This window comes from Hyperolius riggenbachi, chromosome 12 (genome assembly GCF_040937935.1).
Source record: "Hyperolius riggenbachi isolate aHypRig1 chromosome 12, aHypRig1.pri, whole genome shotgun sequence".
NCBI classification, from domain to species: Eukaryota; Metazoa; Chordata; class Amphibia; order Anura; family Hyperoliidae; genus Hyperolius; species Hyperolius riggenbachi.
The window spans coordinates 38709789-38724934 of NC_090657.1; the positions used below are offsets into that span (position 1 = coordinate 38709789).

The 15146-nt window shown below is 45.8% G+C and overlaps 1 protein-coding gene across 3 annotated transcripts in view; it reads left to right on the forward strand.

Moving 5' to 3' along the window:
• Positions 1–14723, forward strand: part of MPP2 (MAGUK p55 scaffold protein 2) — a 93706-nt gene extending 78983 nt beyond the window's left edge. For all 3 annotated transcript variants that reach the window (XM_068262568.1, XM_068262567.1, XM_068262566.1), the window contains 3 exons: positions 1339–1541; positions 3736–3864; positions 12751–14723. In XM_068262568.1, coding sequence (XP_068118669.1) covers positions 1339–1541; positions 3736–3864; positions 12751–12927 — 509 coding nt within the window. In that variant the 3' untranslated portion in view covers positions 12928–14723. The remainder of the gene's footprint in view (positions 1–1338; positions 1542–3735; positions 3865–12750) is intronic.
• Positions 14724–15146: the final 423 nt, after the last annotated feature.

Below are 15146 nucleotides of genomic sequence, written 5' to 3' on the forward strand. Positions count from 1 at the left end.
CATAGTTTCTGCACTGCTCGGAGTCCCTTTAAAGGGATACTGTAGGGGTGTCGGGGGAAAATGAGTTGAAGTTACCCAGGGCTTCTAATGGTCCCCCGCAGGCATCCTGTGCCCGCGCAGCCACTCACCGATGCTCCGGCCCCGCCTCCGGTTCACTTCTGGAATTTCAGACTTTAAAGTCTGAAAACCACTGCGCCTGCGTTGCTGTGTCCTCGCTTCCCCTGATGTCACCAGGAGCGCACGGCACAGGCACAGACCATACGGGGCCTGCGCAGTACGCTCCTGGTACCATCAGCGGGAGTGAGGACACGGCAACGCAGGCGCAGTGGTTTTCAGACTTTAAAGTCTGAAATTCCAGAAGTGAACTAGAGGCGGGGCCGGAGCATTGGGGAGTGGCTACACGGGCACAGGATGTCTGCGGGGGACCATTAGAAGCCCCAGGTAACTTCAACTCATTTTCCCCTGACCCCCCCCTACAGTGTCCCTTTAAGCATTGGCAAAGGTAGTAGCAGAAAAAAGTACTTTATGTATTTCTTTATGTATTTTTTTAAAATATCTTTACTTGATCAGTTTGAATAGCCACGAGTCTAGCCCATTTCCCAACTGTATAATCTGCTTTAGCCACGATTTCACTTTAAAGTAAACCAAAGATGAAGCACCCTCTTGTATTTACCATATATATCAGCTGGAACATTAGAGAAAACACCTACCCTGCTCGGTTTCATCCTTCACTGTTCAGCCTGCTTGTTACCAGCCCTGATAAAATCCCAGACTAAGTATTTAGTCTGCATTTGCTCAGTAATCATTATAGCGTAGTCTGTCTTTTCTGATGTCTTTTCAAGCCCAAGCATGCCCCCTTCTGGTTCTGCTTTCCTGTTCAGTTTACTCACATACTCACAGCATCACAGAGAGCTGTGATGAGATGGGAGGAGCTGCTGCTGCCGAGGAATGAGCTATGGTATATTGATTTTTTTTGTTAGTCATAAGAGGTTTTTACAAATGGTGATTTCATTTTGCACGCAGCCCACCAAAAATTATGCTTTTTTGATAAACCGTGTTTTGCATGGAGTTTTACTAAAAAAACAGCACACCAGAGCGGTGAAAATACCAGCTATAGTATTTATTTTGTAAAATCTATTGGGGTATATGTTTATTTTGTGCCAAAGCGTTCATCTCTGGTTTCCTTTAGGGGGCTCTGATAGGCTTAGCGTTTTTTTCAGCCTGCAAAATGGCTTCAGCTTGTACAAACAGGTTTCCTGTGTATGGCAGACAGTGTGGACTACATGTACAATATACTGAGTGAACGATATATTCCTTGTGTTCCATGATTTCTTACAGACACCTCTCGAAAGAAGAAAGAAGGGGAATGGGATGGTCAGTCCTATATCTTTGTGTCTCGCGCAGAGATGGAGCAGGATATAAAGGCCGGCCGATATCTGGAACATGGAGAATATGAGGGAAATCTATACGGCACAAAGATCAGCTCCATACAGGAAGTGGTGGCATCGGGAAAGATGTGTGTGCTGGATGTCAACCCACAGGTGTGATGCATTACACTATATACTCCTGGATATGAGTCTGAAATGTGGGTTGTCGTATTTGTAAGTTAGGTCCTTATGTGCACCCTTCCCCACACATGCCCAGTGGGTCCCCATGCAAAGTACAGTGTTCTCCCCGGGCTCTTTTAGCTGGGCGCTCCACCCAGCTAGTTTTGGTGACCACCCGGCTGTCATCGGCTCACCTCCTCCTATTTTGTAAGCAGAATTGCTCACAGAAGCATCGGCCCTGCATTCTCATCTCACCCCACCCGGCTACTTTTTCATGCTACCCGGCTGGAAAAAAATTCCGGGGAGAACACCGGAGTAGATATTAGCAGAATATGAATATGCAGAATATGCATTGAACAGTGTCACAGATTAATATTCTCATTCCCCATGTGATGTAATGAGTTTCTCCAATGCTGTTACAGCCAATCTGAATACAGTTGACCTTTTATTACATAGGCTTAGATGATGAATGCCAGCATGTATTTGGTCATCACAAGCAACAAGCTCTTTCTGTTTTTTTTGTTATTATTATTTTGCACTTTTTTTTTTTTGCACTTTTTTTTCTTAACCTTTTGCTTATTTCACCCTTAAACTTAAAGGGGGACCTTAATGCCATATAGAAGTCCATAGTAAATTATTAATGATACCCATTTATACCTTATTTATCTTGGGTTCAGCACCAGAAATGCTTCTTCTGACTCTATATTGCTGTATATTGGTATGTAACCCTGACCTACCAGTGATGTTTAGGTCAGGGTATGATGTCACTCAGCGTTCTGCCCTAGAGCACTCTGGGAGATCATGTGATGCTGCTGCTCACTACAAAATGTTGAGTAGACACAAAGGAGCAATGATCCAGTCTGCTAGGTTACCCTGCAGAATGGGATTTTGTACTAGGCACACTAAGCACAAGCCTAGAGGTATCAGTGTGTTGCAAGGCTGCTGACACAGGTTCACAAGCTTGCGCTCACTATCCTGATATCACCCCCTCCCCCCCCCCCCCCCCAAGCATAGAGAGTTGGATGGGCGGGCTGTATGGGATTGCCCATCCAGCTCTCTATGCTCCCTCATAAGTGACCAGCCTGGCTCCATGCATGTGCTATAGAGGATGATCAGGCTGGACAGGCCTTGCCATCCAATCCACCCATCCAGCTCTCTATGCTCCCTCATCAGTGACCAGCCTGGCTCTATGCTTGTGCTATAGGGGATGATCAGGCTGGACGGGCCTTGCCATCCAATCCACCCATCCAGCTCTCTATGCTCCCTCATCAGTGACCAGCCTGGCTCTATGCTTGTGCTATAGAGGATGAACAGGCTGGACAGGACTGGCCATCCAATCCACCTATCCAGCTCTCTATGCTCCCTCATCGGTGACCAGCCTGGCTCTATGCTTGTGCTATAGAGGATGAACAGGATGGGCAGGACTGGCCATCCAATCCACCCATCCAGCTCTCTATGCTCCCTCATCAGTGACCAGCCTTGCTCCATGCATGTGCTATAGAGGATGAACAGGATGGGCAGGACTGGCCATCCAATCCACCCATCCAGCTCTCTATGCTCCCTCATCGGTGACCAGCCTGGCTCCATGCATGTGCTATAGAGGATGAACAGGACTGGCCATCCAATCCACCCATCCAGCTCTCTATGCTCCCTCATCAGTGACCAGCCTTGCTCCATGCATGTGCTATACAGGATGAACAGGCTGGACAGGCCTTGCCATCCAATCCACCCATCCAGTTCTCTATGCTCCCTCATCGGTGACCAGCCTGGCCCCGAGCATGCGGTATAAAGGGTAAATGGGTTGGGCGGGCTGTCCATCCTATCCATCTATTCAGCTCTCTTTGCTACAGTGATGTCAGAGCGGACCCATAATGTTGAGCGTGAGAACGCTGGGCAGGGGAAGGGGGGAAAGGTGGCGGCAAAGCTGACTCTGAGCAGGGAATGGAGCAACCAGCCCCCACCTTCAGGCTTTCTTGGAAAGATTTGAAAGCACTTGTGTCCCCGAGTGCTTCCGAAGAGGGGCGCATCTGTACTGCGCATGTGTGAACTCTGAAAAAAGGCTGCTATTTATTATTATAATTTAGAAAATAGATTTTATTTCTGAAATCTTGTATTTTTTGGGTCCACTTTAAGGAAGTATGGGTTATGCGGTATGAAACTTCTCTCTAACATCTGGACTTCTTTCCAGGCTGTTAAAGTTCTCCGGACTGCAGAATTTGTGCCATATGTTGTGTTCATTGGAGCTCCGGACTTCCAGACTCTGAAGACCAACAACCAGGCCGCTGTCCACGCTGGTTTGACAGGAAAACAACTGTCGGTGAGCGATCATGGGGTTATTATGTGATTTATTACTAGAGGATATGTACATGAAAAACATAATTATAGATCGCTAGACCTGAGGCCCATTAACATAACGGGTACTAGGCCTCCCTCAAAACTCCCCGTCACCACCGCTGCCGCAGCATTTGTGAGCGTGCATGCTCGCACACGCCCGCACATACACGCCTCCCTGGCACCATCCTCCTCCTTCTCTAACGGCCACCTGCGTGCCGCGCATGCACAGCATGGAAAAAGAACGGACACAGGAGGAGGACTTACGGACAAAGGGGTTTTATTAGGTAGGTTGAGTCGGTCATGTGATTTAGATACAGGCCTGTTATCAGGAGGTGAAATGGCCTTTACTCCAGGCCCAACATTACGAGGCGCTCACACACTTCGGCCTCACAGGTCAAAGAAGATGTCTATTCAAGAAGATGGGCGATTAATAAAAAACATACTAATCTTTCAGATATCACACCATGATTTCATATTAGGTGTGGACTTTTCCAGTTAACACAATACACTCCAAGATTGCTGGATCTCCTGTGTTATGCAGGGCCTCCAATCTAAAAATTTAAACCCGCTGTCCCCTTAGTTTCTGGGTGCATGATCACACTTGTGCCAAGTCTAAATGACTGTTACCTGAAGGTGTGGGCAAAATCGGGTAGTGGCACTATAGCAATTCTATGGAATAATTGTTCCTGGCCATGGAAGTCTGTCTTTAGTCAAGTTGGGTTGAGATGGGAAGAGAAATAAAGCTATGCCTGACCTAACATATTAACCAAGTTCAGAAGCTGTACCATGTACTGGTTAAAGTTTACCCGAAGCAGATTGTGACCTAAAAAAAGATACATACAATGAGGAAAGCTTTTGGATCCTCCTTGCCCCTCCCCCCCCCTCCTCCATTGCCATGCATGGACCCCTGAACATATCTGACAAACATATCTGACAAGAGCTTTTCAGATATGTTATAACTGCACTCCCCCGCTGTGTACATGCATGGCAGTACTGCGCCTGTGTGAATATGGCTGCGCCTGTGCAGTAAGCCGGAGCCATTCGTCCACATGTGGCTCAGTGCTCCTGCTAAGGCACGGCCATACTTGCGCTGGTGCAGCACTGCCGTGCTCGTACTTAGCGGGGAGCGAAGACGCAAATTTCAAGAGGGTCCCAGGCAGCGGTGATCTGGAGAAGGACATGGGAAGCTTCTGGAGAAACTATTTTTAGGTAAGTATTTGTTTTTAAGGTGAACCAATCCACCTTGGGTTTTAATTAAGGACCCCACCTATGATGTGGGAGACCACAGTTTGAATCTGGCTTGAACCAGTACCTATCTAGCGAAGATTCAAGGAGCAAGACTCCCAGGGTGGCTTACTGAGTGCCCCTCTGTAGCTGCAGCCCTTCTTGAAGAAAACCTTAAAGAAAACCTGAACTGAAAATTAAAATTAAAAGTCAAAATAAACCTACACATGTCATACTTACCTCCTGTGTAGTCTACCACTCAATCTCTTTCTCCTTTTCTGCGTCCTGTTTTTCCACTGTGATTAAGGGAATTCTCTGTGCTCCATTTTAAAAATGGCCATTACCTCATAACAGCTATCTGGTCAGCACACTGTTAAACTGTAACATTGCCCACTTGAGCCATAGGAAAACATGGACATTACCTGGCACATCAGTTGTCCTCTCAGCTATAACTGTCAGCAACTGATATATAACTGACAGCAACTGATATCTTTCAGTTCTAACAAAATGTTGTCAGAACTGGAAGGGATCGTTGTCAGAAGAAAATGGTGAGCTTCTGAGAGGAACTGATGGCAAGGTAACTACGCAATGTTCATTTGAAGTTACCTCATGTGTTTATTTTAAATCATTTTACTTAGTTCAGGTTCCGAGCAAAAAAACAAAACAAAAAAAAACAACAACAACAACAAAAAAAACCAAGATCTACTTACCTAGGACTTCCTCCAGCCCTTGGCAGCCTATCGGTCCCTTGCCGCAGCTCTGGTGTCCCGGATCCCCTCCGTTGCAGATGCTGACCTCACCAGGTCACCACCTACTGCGTCTGCGCACAACCACTTCGGCAGAGTTCTGCTCAGGCACAGAATGCTTCAGGCTACGTGACTGTGAGCGGCGTGCCCTCGCACAGGTGCAGTAGATGCCAACCTGGTGAGGTCGGCATCTGCAACGGAAGGGATCCGGGACATCGGAGCTGCGGCAAGGGACAGATAGCCTGCCAGGGGCTGGAGGAGGCCCCAGGTAATTAGATCTTTTTTGTTTGTTTGGGTTTTTTTTTGCTCGAATCTGTCCTTTAAAAAAAATAAATACAAAAATAACAATGGGTGGCTCCTTTCTGCGCCGGCGATAGTGCTCCCTCTTGCGCACTCGCACAGGTGCAGTTTCTCTGGGTTCCACTTCCTCTCACGGTACCCTCATTCCAACAATGTCAACCACAATTGAATCCCCTCCTGCTACTGGAGGCTTCAGAAGTCTTTGAGAGCCCGGGTGCTCCTAAAGACAGATGGCCCTGTATTCTCCATAGGTGAGTTTCTGTTTTTTTTTTTTTTTTTTTTTTTCCTTCAGGTTGGCTTTAACTACCTTTGTGGATGAAAGTGCTTTACAGATGTTAGCATTTCATCATTTTACAGTAAGGGTTTTGAATTGGTTTCATATCATTTAATAGTCGTGTTATTTATATGTCTAGATACCTAGACAGAATTAATGTGCAGATGGTGGTGATAAAGTGTGCTCATGCACGGAATGTACGCCAGCCCTGTACCTCCTCATTTCCTAAGGGCTCTGAGTAACAGATGTTTCATGGACTATAAGCCTGCAACATTCATTTTATGAATTTTCTGTTAGATTAATAAAGGCAGCATTTAGGAGTACTTTAACCAATTCCCTACCACAGGTTATTTCCCCCTGAAAACCAGAGCAATTTTTAAATTTCATGTGCCTCCCATGCATGCGCCAATAACGTTATTACTATTTATCACGCCAAAATGATATATATATTGTTTTTTTGCAGGCAGGCCAAACTAGGCTTTCTTTGGGCGGTATTTTTGCTAAGAATTATTTTATTTTGTATGCATTTTAAAGGGAATAAGAAAAAAAGGGAAAAGTAGTTATTTCTCAGTTTTTAGCCATTATAGTTTTAAAATAAAAAGTGCTGCAATACATACAACCTACACATTTTATTTGTCTGTTTATTCTGGTTATTACAACATTTAAATTATGTTCCTCGTACAGTAGATGGCGACAATATTTTATTTGGAAATAAAGGTGTATTTTTCTGTTTTGTGTCTTTTGATACGGTATCAATAATCACTTATTTACAAAAATAACAGTAATATACCCTCATTACATACATATTATAAAAACAAAGTTACCTAAGGCAATTACAAGTGTTTTATTTTGGTAACTATGGGGTTAGGGGAGGGGGGGGGGGGGTAGAAGGGGTTGACAACTATCAGAAATCTACTTTTTTATGTTTTTAATGTATGTTAGTGTAATTTTACTCTTCCTCCACTAGATGTCCCCACCCTTTATTCTGTGTACTTATAACAGTACACATTTTCCAAAGAACAGCAAAAAAATAGCATCACTCCTAATCAACTGAAATGAAGCCAACATGTAAACTATGCACTTTACCTTAATCTAGATAAATTGAGTGCAAACTGATACACATGAATGCAGCTAGCAACAAGTAGACTTACTTTTTTGTACAACAGGAGGAAAAAGGCAGCTCTTCCAAATGTAAGCAGCACTCGAATTGACCAGCTGCATAGATGTGCAGAGCCCAAAACATGGGCAGATTACACAACTTGCATTCAAAACAGACACAGCAAATGGCAGACGTTAGCTTCCAAAAACAGTTTGCGTGCAGATTGTTCAGTACTAGACTCTTCCACAACGTTGACGTGCCCTCACGGAAGAGAGGTGTGTATTTAAAGCAGATCCGAGATGAAAAACTAACTATAACAAGTAACTTGTCTATAAATCTTATCTAAAGTTTAGATTTACACAGCAAATCTAGCTGCAAACAGCTTCAATAGAATATGATTATTTCTTCCTGTGATACAATGACAGCAGCCATGTTCCTTGTAAACATTACACACAGGCAAACGTATCTGCATCTTCAGCACTCAGCCTGTGAAAAAACCTAATCCCCACCCTCCTTCTCCCTCCTCCCCTCTGCCTCTGAAATCTCTTGCTAGTAATACCTCCCCCTCCTCCTGGCTAGACTGAGCTCCCATGAGCCCTTGCTAATGTCTGAACATGCCAAGGTTCTCTGAAAATCTGTGGGCGAGGCTTGTTTAGTTTATAGGGAAATAGAGTATTAAAACAAAAACAAAAAAAAGTATTTGGCTTTAAGAATGCCCTATAAACAATAGGAAAGGAACACAATCATGCAATGAGTAAAAGTTCATCTCAGATCCACTTTAAGTCCCTAGGAGGCGCTGTACACCTCTAATGGTTGCATTTCAGCTGCAGCCTGATAAGGAGCGCTGCCAATTTTTTGCTATTCTTTAGAAAATGTGTAGACCATTTCTAGCTAGCAGCCCCAGGTTTACACTATGTTTTAATTGTTAGCTAGTAGCTTTACGCCTCTCATAACCATCATACAAGGGGTTTCTTATGTGTAATCTGTTTGGGCTAGTGAGATGTAACGGGCCTGAAAATAATTTGTATATCCCTTGCAGGCTTATAGAAAATTTCTGTATATAGTTTGGTATTGGTGCTTGCAAAACTAATTAATGTACGCTACGATCTTCCTATTCAACAGATGTGGGGTGGATGCTGGAGGCATTATAGCTTTAGACTGCATCGAGCCATACAAGGCTACCAGTGGTGCAATCAATATTAGGTCACATTCCTGCTAGAATCTGATCTAATATCGATGAGTATCATGTGGTGGTCGGGGTAAACAATGAAAACCAAGGAGATATTGACTGCTGCCTGACCTACTGCAAAGCATTAACTCTTTATTGGTGTTGTAGTGAAAATGATCAGGGCCACATCTCAAGCAAGGCACTTGAGGGCCTGTGCCCTAGGGGGCATTTTACGGTAGGGAGGTGGCTGTGGCTTCATGTTTTTAATGATTGCACATGTCACTGGCCAGGGGCGTAGCAATAGGGGTTGCACAAGTTGCGACCGTATCGGGCCCTTGGGCTAGAGGGGCCATGAAGGCCCCTCCCTGAACTACAGTATTAGCTCTCTATTGGTCCTGTGCTCATAATAATCACTTCTACAGATACTTTGAATAGTGATAATCATTAACAAACTGTTCCCCATCCCCTTCTTGCACCTCTGACACTGTAGTTGCCATTGGCAGGTTTTGGTGCGCCATATCAATTGTTACGTATAGAGTACTTGGGAGGCCCCATTGTAAAACTTGCATTGGGGCCCACAGCTCCTTAGCTACGCCACTGTCACTGGCCATTTTATGAGATGGTTTTATCCAATGTTACTTTTTTTCCACTGTGTGACTGTAAGGCAGGGTTCACACTGGATGGATCAGAAACCGTTCCGTGAAATGGTTCAGTTTTTAATGGGTATCAGTTTTTGATCCGTGACCCCCTGTTCTGTTAGCACGGTGAATGCAACAGAAGCGTTGATCCTGAAAAATTGCCACAGACTCAAACTCGTGGTTATAATGGAGCAATGTAAACAGATCCTATTGATTAACATAGCATCAGTTCACCTCCATTTGGATGTGGTCCATTTAGGACTGTTTTTAACTGCTTGCTGCCCGATCCACGCCGATTGACATGAATGTGGCGGCAGCCCCAGGACCTCCCCACTTCGATAGCCTTCTATGGGGCTAGCCAGGGCCGCGCCTGGGCGGGTGCTGCGGGTGCATTGCAGGCACTGAGACCGCCGCTCCCTCCTTCTAGCTGCCGCCGCCGCGTCACTCATACCTCGATCAGGCAGCGACCAATCGTGCGGGCGCTAGGACCTAGCACACCGCACTGATATGCGGAAGTGACATCACTTCCGCATATAGAGCGGGTGCGTCCGGCGCCCGCTCGTACTGGTCGGGTCGCGGCTGATCCTGAGGTCGGACACTGCAAGGTAAGGAGGGAGCGGCGACGGCGGTTAGAGGGGGGGGGGGGCTCCCTGTCACTCACTCACTCACTACCTAAAGGGCCTCCCTGTCACTCACTCACTACCTAAAGGGCCTCCCTGTCACTCACTGCTTAAAGGGGCTCCCTGTCACTCACTGCCTAAAGGGGCTCCCTGTCACTCACTCACTACCTAAAGGGGCTCCCTGTCACTCACTACCTAAAGGGGCTTCCTGTCACTCACTGCCTAAAGGGGCTCCCTGTCACTCACTGCCTAAAGGGACTCCCTGTCACTCACTCGCTACCTAAAGGGGCTCCCTGTCACTCACTCACTACTTAAAGGGGCTCCCTGTCACTCACTCACTACCTAAAGGGCCTCCCTGTCACTCACTGCTTAAAGGGGCTCCCTGTCACTCACTGCCTAAAGGGGCTCCCTGTCACTCACTCACTACCTAAAGGGGCTCCCTGTCACTCACTACCTAAAGGGGCTTCCTGTCACTCACTGCCTAAAGGGGCTCCCTGTCACTCACTGCCTAAAGGGGCTCCCTGTCACTCACTGCCTAAAGGGCTCCCTGTCACTTACTGCCTAAAGGGGTCCCTGTCACTCTCTGCCTAAAGGGCTCCCTGTTACTCACTGCCTAAAGGGCTCCCTGTCACTCACTGCCTAAAGGGCTCCCTGTCACTCACTGCCTAAAGGGCTCCCTGTCACTCACTTCCTAAAGGGCTCCCTGTCACTGCCTAAAGGGCTCCCTGTCACTCACTGCCTAAAGGGCTCCCTGTCACTCACTGCCTAAAGGGCTCCCTGTAACTCACTACCTAAAGGGGGTCCAGGCTGGCTACATATACTGGGGACACTGGCTGTTTGTCATTATGTGCAATTACTGGTGAAAAGCGGTCTCTTATTATGTGCATTTACTGGTGAAAAGCTGTCTCTTATTATGTGCATTTACTGGTGAAAAGCGGTCTCTTATTATGTGCATTTACTGGTGAAAAGCGGTCTCTTATTATGTGCATTTACTGGTGAAAAGCTGTCTCTTACTATGTGCATTTACTGGGGAAAAGCCGTCTCTCATTATGTGCATTTACTGATGAAAGGCTGTCTGTCATTATGTGCATTTACTGGTGAAACGCTGTCTCGTATGTGCATTTAGTGGGGAAATTTGGTCAGTAAAAATCTTTTGTCAGTAAATTTTTAGATATTTGTCAGTAAAAAATAACGTGAAAGGTTGGCAACACTGGCAGGCTGCGCGGCACAATGGGAAAGATGCAGGCAGCCCACCTCACGCTTGGGCTTGGCGGGGGGAGGAGCCGACAACAGCGAGCGAGAGTAAGGTGGCCGCAGGCAGCCATAAATACACAGTGTGTGACTGCGTTGCACTCGCAGAGCCTCTCAACCTGAGTCAGTCCAGAGACTAGCAGACTGGCAGGCAGCCAAAGCCAGCCAGGAACAAGCCCATGGAAGAGGGGTAGGAATGGGGTATCACATGCATGCGTAAAGAGGTGGAAGGTGTGGGTGTGATTAAGCAGGACATGGGTGTGGTATGTGGTTGGGCGCGGTTAATTTAACCACTCCCATAGGCGCCAGAGAAAATCTTGCACCCAGGTGCCAGGCACCCCAGGCTCACCCCTAGGGCTAGCAGTAGATGCATCTCCTCTTGGAAGGCTCCGCCTTCAGTCTTCCAGTGGCAATCGCCGTTTGGAGACTGTTAGAAGGTAAATTCACCGTCTAATATACATGTACAGCGCTGCGATCCGATCTAAGGCAGCGATGTACTGGGGACAGCCGTGTGACACGACTGTCCCCCTGGGCTACAAAGAAGCAATCGGCGGTGATAGGCTGAAGCCTATCACAGCTGATCACAGTGGTTGGCTGGCTCGGGGGAGGGAGGGTTGTAAAAATAAAAAAGAAATAAACATTTATATTAAAAAATAAAATAATAAAAATATTTACAGAAAAATAAAATAAACATTGGGGAGCGATCAGACCCCACCAACATAGAGCTCTGTTGGTGGGGAGAAAATGGGGGGGGGGGGGTCACTTGTGTGCTGAGTTGTGCGGCCCTGCAGCGAGCCCTTAAAGCTGCAGTGGCCATTTTAGTAAAAAATGTCCTGGTCACTATGGGGGTTTAACCCCGCGGTCCTCAAGTGGTTAAAGGCCAATGTGAACTAGGCCTAATGCAATTAGAATTGTTGCACTCCAGTCTACCAGCCTTTCACTGTTAGTATGTAGATATTTATGCAGAGGCCCAGCTAAGGAGCAATGAGCCCCACTGTACGTTTTTCACGTGGCCCCCTCAAGCACTCTACACATAGAAATCAATGGAGCACCAACACCTGTGAAGAACATCCACAGGGACAGAGAAGTGCAAGCAGGGGGAGGGGAACAGTTCATTAATTAAGCACATACAGATGTGGTCATGACCAACATGGCACTAATGAAGACCTAATACAGCGATTGAAGGTGAGCACTTCCAGGGACCATGAAGTCCAGGGACCATGGTTGGGTCACTTCTTCTGCATCTTCATCCTCTGAAAAAACTGGCATACATGGCCAGTCTGGCCATGTATGCCAGGTTTTTCTTAGGACAATTGAAACAATTTGTAAGGTGTAAATGTAGATTTTAATATCAGATAGCAATGCATTTATGTATTTTTGCAATATTGAATTGGTGTGCCACAAATTTACAAAGGAACCTGTTCCTCTTCAGGTATGTTATATCTTTGTAAAGTTTGTGCCACCTCTATTATTTTTATTATTGTTATTTGGTTGCCTAGTGTAGGGTAGCTTTGCCCGATGGTGTCTGACGTCCATCCTTTCCCTACAGGACAACGAGCTGCTACGCATTGTGGAGGAAAGCGAACGTCTCCAGCAAGCCTATGGCCATTACTTTGACCTTTGTTTGGTCAACTCGGATCTAGATAAAAGTTTTCAGGAACTGCAGGTGGCCCTGGAGAAACTGCGCACCGAGTCCCAGTGGGTTCCCGTCAGTTGGGTCTACTAGGATATTAGATGTCCTCTTGTTCTTCTCACCACCAGAGACCCGAACAACTGCATATAAAACATGGACAGACATCTGGAAAACACCTGGATGTCACCACTGTCGTCCGTACTACATTCCTTCTTCATGGTCAGTTGTTGGAGTATTTATATTTTTGCTAATATATTTCTTCCGTTGTTTTGTTATGTTATTCTGTAGTTTTACCTTCTCCAAATGGACATGTCTATTAAATGCTCATGTGCAGCTGCTTGATGGGGATGAAGCTTGTGGGGAGGAGGTGAGCGTGATAATAATATAGTGCTAAATGTTAAAGTAAAAGGGCAAGTTTACCATTTTTAAACCTTTTTGCCATCAACATATTTTTTCCCAAATGTATTTCCTCTTTTCTTTTGACCCCGATGCTGCCAAGCATAATCTGTATGCCCATGTGCTTATAGTGGCAATTATAGTGCTGGGTTGTTCACAGTGCAGACCACGGCTGTCTCAGAAGAGAAGTCCATGCAAAGAGGTCTAACACAATTACTTACACTAAGATAGCATTGCCAAAAAACTGTCTTCCAGTTCCAATAACAGGTAATCTCAAACAGACAAGATGGAGTTAAATAAATGCCCCCAACCTTGTTGGGCTATGTTGATGGGTTCGGGAAACACTGCTGCACCAAGACCACCCAACTGAATTTAAGAATATTACACATGGTTAAAGAAAAGTTGTGTAAGACTTCAATAGTCACATTTATAAGTGGAGCTTTGACCTAAAGTGAGTTTATAAATGTAATGCAGTCATCTACAAGCACCTGCATGGACTGAACCTTCCTTTAGCATCCCAAGAGCCTTGATTGGTTAGTACAGCTGCTCGTCACAATGTTGGGCCAATAGGAAGGCAGGAGTGGCAGCCATTAGAAGGATCATATTAAAGTTTTAGGAAGATTGTTATTATTTACATATTGGATCAAAATTTGGCTTTAGGATTTCCAGGATGCTCTGAAAAAGTGCATACAATCACCTGTAAGTACCTACACCACATATGTAATGTAATTTTAGATTCCATACATTTACTACACTGTACTAAGTGTAGTAAGGGCTTTAAAGAGGTGCCTGGCACTAGAGGGAGAGCTGAGCAATGAGAGGAGGATGCGCCCGTTCTCTACAAAAAGTAGTCGGAGGGGAGGGGGCACTAACAGCACCAGAAAAGCTTAATTGGCGAGGAAAGGGGGAACCAATAGACACCAGGGAGGCTTTATTAAAGGGGTAGAGGGGAAACCACTAGACACAGGATAGCTTTGTTGGGGACGGAGGGGGCAAAACCACTAGACATTAGGAAAGCTATTTAGGGAAGAGAGGAAGAAACCACTAGACAACAGGGAAGCTTTATTGGGGAGGGAGGGGGTGAAAGCACTAGACAACAGGGAACTTTATAGGTGAGCTCGTCACATACACAATCGGGCGTGGCAGGGGTGGGGCTTAATGCCCCTTTTTCCTGGATCCAAGAGTTGGAAGGTAGGCACTCAGCCATAGCTGTGTAAATAGGAGCTGTGAGATGACCTAGGAACAATTTTATCCTATACAATAAAATGCAAGTGTCCCTGCGTCATCAACTGAATGGTTGTCTGTCACTGGCTTTTTTGTACTGAGCGCAGCCAGGGCAGTTAGGACACAGGGCAAGATCTGACAGTTTGCTGTGTGTGGTTCACAGAGGTTCTCATTGCATTGTGGGAAATAACAGCTTTTTCCAACTGCCAAGCAAGCAGCTCCCTCCCTGTGTGCATATACTTCAGACAGTGGTGGGGAATGAGCAAGCAGGACGCGTATGTGTGTGCATTGCGGGGGGGTGGGGGGGGGGGGGTAGCGGCTGTGACCTAGCGCCCGTTTTTTACACACAACGGGCGGGCCTTTTTACTAGTAGTCTAATATAAATGTAAATAGATGAAGTGTTTCTGCACATTGTTAGGCCTTGAGGTAGATGCAGTTCTGCTGCACGCTTTGTTAGGCCTCTCTGAGTTATGTAAATTTAGGAGATTAAATATTATAATTATACAGTCTGAAAAATTTGCAATATCAAATAGAAACAGAAGCAGCTGGTACCAATGCTGGTACTAGTAGTACATAGTTGATCACACTATGATAACCAAGCCTCCCAGAGTTAAATTTGTGCAGGTTATCAATAGAAGCATAAAAAAGCCAGTCAGATAGTCTAATGATATTCATCCTATCTGTAATCATAG